Source organism: Hyalella azteca, unplaced genomic scaffold (assembly GCF_000764305.2).
Source record: "Hyalella azteca isolate HAZT.00-mixed unplaced genomic scaffold, Hazt_2.0.2 contig17820, whole genome shotgun sequence".
Classification (NCBI taxonomy): Eukaryota; Metazoa; Arthropoda; class Malacostraca; order Amphipoda; family Hyalellidae; genus Hyalella; species Hyalella azteca.
The window spans coordinates 33,643-40,891 of NW_025947590.1; the positions used below are offsets into that span (position 1 = coordinate 33,643).

The 7,249-nt window shown below is 34.8% G+C and overlaps 1 protein-coding gene across 1 annotated transcript in view; it reads left to right on the forward strand.

The window, feature by feature from the left end:
* Positions 1 to 3,845: 3,845 nt before the first annotated feature.
* The window catches only part of LOC108669112 (protein FAM177A1), a gene marked incomplete in the record, with an annotated part of 7,284 nt that continues 3,880 nt past the window's right edge, over positions 3,846 to 7,249 (forward strand). Inside the window, 4 exon segments of the mRNA XM_018156402.2 lie at positions 3,846 to 3,940; positions 4,609 to 4,964; positions 6,172 to 6,336; positions 7,200 to 7,249. Coding sequence (XP_018011891.1) covers positions 4,845 to 4,964; positions 6,172 to 6,336; positions 7,200 to 7,249 — 335 coding nt within the window.

Genomic DNA, 7,249 nt, shown 5'->3' on the forward strand with positions numbered 1-7,249 from the left:
CAGTGAGATCATCGAAAAACGTGTCAAAGTTGATAGTTGACCTTGCTCTACCAAATAGTGATGAACTGTTTGTGTAGAAAGAATATTATGGTTTGAGACTTTTAAATAAGTCTGTGAACATATTAGGAATCCTTTAAGTATACTTCAATACTTGTATTCACTGATTTCAAGTGGTAAATAAATTAATAGATGATTAAATTGAGCGACGGGTTTAGACACATAAAAACTAATTCCAACACAGCTTGGAATTAGACACACTCACACACACAGCTGACCATAGTGGCAAAGCAGAGAGTTTTTTAGACTCGCCCTCAAGTTCATTCTTGAGTCCTATATGTAGACCAGTAAAGTATCATGGACACCAGGTACCAGCATTATCATACATAAGAAATTAGTTACAGTCTTAGAGTAAATGAGGAAATTAAAAATGAACTGATTCTAAAAAATCTCTGGTTTGTCACTATGCACAGCTCGTTCCGAGCTGTGTCCAAACATTAAAATTTGGACACATAAAATTAATTTTATGTGTCCAAATTAATTTTAATTAAGCTCAGAATGAACTTAATGAAAAAATTTAAATTTTTTAATTAAGCTCGTTCTGAGCTGTGTCATATTCCAATACAGCTCACACAGGGCAGCGGAATTCCAACACAAGGGGCTGGAATTACAAATTAATAGAGTTTGAAGCGCTGCCGGAATTAGTCTCATAGTATGCCAAATTTAGTCACACACAGTGTTGGAATTCAGGGATTTTGTAGGTTTGAATTCTAAGGGCTTTTAAATAAATATGGCAACAGTTTGTGACGTTTCATTGTTGCTGGCACGTAGTGTGGTGTTTTGAGAGTGACGTAAACCAATCAGAACTCGAGTTGCACATACGGTGATATTTTTTGCCGTTCATTTCTTGCTACGTCCATAATGTGTTGGAATATACCTACCGCATTTACCCTAATGACACACAGGTCACAACACTACCTATATATTGGGTCATTGCATGGCTGAAGCCATTGTCAGCACCAGTCATCAAACTATATACAGTAATTTTTACAATATTTACATTGCCAGATGGCAGTATGGTTGTTATTGCCTTGCACCCATGTTAAAATTATCATTAGTAGAGCGCATGGCGAAATTTATTTCTTGGCATAACCATGTTGATTGAAAAGTGAAGACATAAATTCCCACGCACAGAGCACATCTTGGGAGTTGGTATTTCCTAGCCCCTTCAGTAGAGCCCTCAACCAAGCCCTGGAGACCTAGGCCAATACTTTCAAAAAAAGTTAAGAGATCGTAAATTCATCAGCCAATCATTGGCGGCCTTTCAAGCAAAATCCACCAATCATAGACAAGAAAATAGTGCGTAAGTACTTACGTTCGCTTAGCGAGTTTTGAAAGTATGGCCCCTGGCATATAATTCATGTTAGCTATTTACATACTTGAACTTGGCATGAATTTTCGGTTTTTGCTATTTCCTGAAAAATAAGTCCAAATTATGGCTAAATGTTCTCCTAAGACATCTCATAGAACACATCTGGTGGAACTTTCTTTACTATTGGAAGATTTTCTCAAATTATTAGCTATTTACATGTTATTCATCAGACACATAGGTACCTACTATTCACTTGCTGTTCATACAACACATGCTAGTTCCTATGGTAGTATGATAAAAACTTCTTTGTAGCTTGAGCAATTAGGTGTGCAATTGTTTTGTACATCTACCAAAACTGTGTGATTTGCTTCTTTGTACTGCTTATTTTTAGTAGTTTGTCATTATTATCTGTTAATTGTACTGAAAATTTTCTTCAGGCCTTGCAGAGTTCTAAATTGTACTGCTTATTTTTAGTAGTTTATGTCATTATTAGTACTGTACTTCAGTGATGGTACGCTGGAGGAGTACAGCACCGACGACGAGCAGGACGACATGTGCCGCACTCATGCTGAAACATCTCAGCTTGTTAAAGCTGTGAGGATATAAATATGATGCTAAAGAGAGTTCTTGATGTAGGTATAGGTATATATAGGTATTGAAAGTTTTAATCAACAGGGGAGTTCTTGATGTGTTAAGACTGTAAGAAGTAGCTTGATAACAGAAAAGGTAGTAGTTTAATGACATTTTCCAGTTATAACTGTATTTGATTACTAAAACATTGGAATTTTTTTTTTTAATTTTTAAATGATGAATGAGAGTGATAGAGGTTTTTCAGGATTTTCATGGAAAACAAAATTATAACTTTTCTTGTAATTCTCCTTATATTTAACCTTCCTTGCTCACCAGCCCTTTCTTTCCCCTTAGGGTTCAACTTCATTTGGTTGTTGTAATGTATTTTATTGATTGTAACTAATGATATGAAATCGAAATCAAACCTAATAGACCTAATTTACTCATCCATAAGTAAAAGAAACTGTGAAACATTGCACTTAGAAAAAAAATTTCAAAAGTAAGATCAATGAGCTTGATAACAAATTAATATACTGGTCTTTGTCATCACAAGAATAACCTGTAACTGCTGAGTCAAAATCATCCTGAGGTATTAGGTATCTACCATTATATATTGACCATGTGAGCAATTCATCAGTAAAAGAAGCAGCCCACAACAACTTGTAACATTTTCACTGTGGCGACCATAAATTCATAAATTGCAATTTGCTCCTTAAGGATACTTATATTAGTATTAGATGGCAGAATTTGCTTGTTTATGGTGCAATTAATGACCAGAGAATTTGTTGATTTAAATTATCAGACAGTGAAACAATTCTTCATATGATGTTGATAGATTGAAAGGCATTTTTCAGGAAGTAGTTTTAGTTAATTAATAACATTTTAAGCACTACAACCAATCATTTACAATTTATTTCAATATTCAATGCTTCTTGTAACTTGAAAATGAATGTTTGTTGCATATGAAACATTAGTAATAAACTAAAACTACTTCCTTAAAAATGCCTCTCAATTTACCAGCATCATCTGAAGAATTGTTCCACTCACTGATAATTTAAATTGATGAATTATCTGGTCATTAAGATATATGTACAGAAATTTGAAAAAAAAATTCTGTCTTGGCAAAGTAATAGAACATGTTTGTCAGAATAACCATATGATGTTTTTTTTTTGTTTACATAGGTATTTGTTTACAGTCTGAGTTTAATGTAGGTATTTGTTTACAGTCTGAGTTTAATGTAGGTATTTGTTTACAGTCTGAGTTTACTGTATTTGTTTACAGTCTGAGTTTAAGTTTGATGCGCAAATGTATGACGTCACTATTTCAACCATCAACGAATGCATGGAACTAAAACAAAGCTTAATATAAAGGAAAAACTAGAGAGGTGTTGAAACTACCCATGATGTTGGAATATACCGCATTTACCCTATAAACTATTGTGTGCCACACTATTGCCAAAGCCCAAAACACCGGGTCTGGGCCGTCTGGCAGGAAAATGTTAAGATACAAAGAGAGACAGTGCATGTCACCCCATAGTGACAAAACAGCAATTTTTTAGAATCAGTTCATTTCTATTTTCCTCATTTACTCAAGATATGAACCAATTTCTTATGTATGATAATGCTCGTATCCATGATACCATACAACACTTGACTTGCTAGTTCTTATGGTAGTATGGTAAAAACTTCTTTATAGCTTGAGCAATTAAGTGTGCAATTGTGTTGTACATTTACCAAAACTGTGTGATTTGCTAGTTTGTACTGCTTATTTTTAGTAGTTTATGTCATTATTATCTATTTATTGTACTGAAAATTTTCTTTAGGCCTTGCAGAGTTCTAAATTGTACTGCTTATTTTTATTAGTTTATGTCATTATTATCTGTTAATTGTACTGAAAATTTTCTTCAGGCCTTACAGAGTTGTACAAAAAAATAATCAAGAATTTAACTTAAGATGAGTGAGGTATTTTCCAGCGCTGCTGTTTCAGCATGCCAAGAAAAGGTTTGTATTTACAATTCACAAAGCTTCCATATTTTGTTCTATCAGTTAGAAATGAAATGAAATGTGTAAATAATCCATAAAGATTTTGTTAATTCATTCTATGCTTATTTGTTTGAAATTTATTTTGTGGAGAGTATGTTGGACACCATTAGATTAATTGAAAATAAAATTATTCATTAAACTTGTTAAAATTTTCAATATTTTTTTATATCTAATGGTCAAGTGGAAATAATTTCAAGTTAATGCTTAATTTCAAAGTTGAATCTGACTTTAGAGTTTAGGGCATAAGATACCTATAATTATATATGTATCAATAGCTTCCAGTTAATTCCGAGTCTCTATTTCTAATTGCATCAATAATGTTTATTATATATATATATATATATTATCCATCAATTTGGAAACATTCGCATCTCCTAAAAAGTCTTGAAGCTTGTAGAGCCTGAAGAATATCCTCAAGAGCGGAAGCTTCCAGCAAATTCCAAGTCTCTATTGCTAAGTTAATCAATATTGTTTATTACAGGAGAATGTATCCATCAATTTGGAAACATTCCCATCTCCTAAGAAAGTCTTGAAGCTCGTGGAGCCCAAAGAATATCCTAAAGAGCGGAAACTTCCAGCAAATTCCGAGTCTCTCTTGCTAAGTTCATCTTTAATGTTTATTACAGGAGAATGTATCCATCAATTTGGAGACATTCCCATCTCCTAAGAAAGTCTTGAAGCTCGTGGAGCCTGAAGAATATCCTCAAGAGCTGAAGGCCATCAAATTCAAAGTCTCTATTGCTAAGTTAATCAATATTGTTTATTACAGGAGAATGTATCCATCAATTTGGAGACATTCCCATCTCCTAAGAAAGTCTTGAAGCTTGTGGAACCCGAAGAATATCCTCAGGAGCGGAAGGCCATGAAAGCTCCTCGACGAGTACTGTACTTCAGTGATGGTACGCTGGAGGAGTACAGCACCGACGACGAGCAGGACGACATGTGCCGCACTCATGCTGAAACATCTCAGCTTGTAAAAGCTGTGAGGATATAAACATGATGCTAAAGAGAGTTCTTGATATATATGTATTAGAAGTTTTAATCAACAGGAGAGTTCTTGATGTGTTAAGACTTTAAGAAGTAGCTTGATAACAGAAAAGGTAGTATTTTAATGACATTTTCCAGTTATAACTGTATTCGATTACTAACACATTGGAAATTTTTTTTATAATTTTTAAATGATGAATGAGGGTGATAAAGGTTTTTCAGGATTTTCATGGCAAAAAAAAATTGTAACTTCCCTTGTAATTCCCCTTGTATTTAAACTAGTCCTGAGGTATTAGGTACCAGTATGTATAGACAATGTCAGCAATTCATCAGTAAAAGAAGCAGCCCAGCCCACAACAACTTGTAACATTTTCACTGTGGCGACCATAAATTCAAAAATTGCAATTTGCACCTTAAGTATAGTATGTATATTAGTATTAGATGGCAGAATTTGCTTGTTTATGGTGCAATTAATGACCAGAGAATTTGTTGATTTAAATTATCAGAGAGTGAAACAATTTTTCATATGATGTTGGTAGATTGAAAGGCATTTTTCAGGAAGTAGTTTTAGTTAATTAATGACATTTTAAGCACCACAACCAATCATTTTCAATTTATTTCAATGTTTATTGCTTCTTTTAACTTGAATATGAATATTTGTTGCATTCGAAACATTGCTAATAAACCAAAACTACTACTTCCTGAAAAATGCCTTTCAATCTACCAACATCATATGAAGAATTTTTCCACTCTCTAATAATTTAAATTGATAAATTATCTGGTCATTAAGATATAGGTATGTACAGGAATTTGAAAAAAATTTCTGTCTTGGCAAAGTAATAGAACATGTATGTCAGAAGAAGCATATGATGGTTTTGTATACAGTCTGAGCTGTCTTGGATTGGCTGCATATGATGTTTTTTTTTGTTTACATAGTTGTTTACAGTCTGATTTTAATGTATTTGTTTACAGTCAGAGTTTACTGTATTTGTTTACAGTCTGAGTTTACTGCATTTGTTTACAGTCTGAGTTTACTGTATTTGTTTACAGTCTGAGTTTACTGTATTTGTTTACAGTCTGAGTTTACTGTATTTGTTTACAGTCTGAGTTTACTTTGTTTACAGTCTGAGTTTGCTGTATTTGTTCACAGTCTGAGTTTACTGTATTTGTTTACAGTCTGAGTTTACTGTATTTGTTTACAGTCTGAGCTGTCTTGGATTGGCTGGTTTGGATACCAAATGATCACCACCAGCAGCCGGGCTCTGGCAGTCTGTGACTACCTTGGCGAGAACATTGCCTACTACCTTGGCATTACTGCACCCAAGTACCAGTATGAGCTGGAGGAACATCAGCGCTGCCTTAAAGAGGTCAGTTCTCATTGACTTATCTTGTTTTGGTGAGTGCTGAATAAACAGTGCTGCATCTAAGAGGTCAGTTCTTGGTGAGTGCGCAAGACTTTTTGTTAAGGTGAAAGCTTGGGAAACAGTGCTGGTTCACAGAGGTCAGTTTGTGTTTACTTATGTTGTTAAGGTGAGTGCTTGGGAAACAGCGCTGGTTCACAGAGGTCAGTTTGTGTTTACTTATGTTGTTAAGGTGAGTGCTTGGGAAACAGCGCTGGTTCACAGAGACTTATGTTGTTAAGGTGAGTGCTTGGGAAACAGCGCTGGTTCACAGAGGTCAGTTTGTGTTGACTTATGTTGTTAAGGTGAGTACTGAATAAACAGCGCTGCAACAAAGAGGTCAGTTCTCTTTTACTTATGTTGTTTAGGTGAGTGCGCAGGAAACACCGTGTGTGTCGAAGATGTCGGTTCTGATTGACTTATGTTGTTTAGGTGAATGCTCAAAAAACTGTGTGTCAACTATGTCAGTTCTTATTGACTTGTGTTGTTTAGGCGAGTGCTTAAGAAATTTGCCTAATTTGAAGAAATCATCCTAATTTGTTTACAGTTTCAGCATCTGTAGATTACAATTTCCACAAATATTATGCAAGTAACAAAATCTTGTGACAAATCAAATTTTCCTTTTCATCTCTGGCTATTACTGCGCTGTACACTAAGATAAATAAGTGAAAATTTGTCCAAATAGTGGTACACTTTTTGCTCTTATGTGGGTCATTCTGACCCAATTTGGCCTGTATCAGTGTTATGTTTGCTGCCTACTCCTGCTGTAGGCAAGAGAAATAAGCGAGTAAATATTTGGACAATAGTGCCCATGATTTTCCTGTGTGCAGGAGGAGGAGGAGCGGCGCCAGGCGGCAGAGGAGACGCAGGGCTGGGGGCA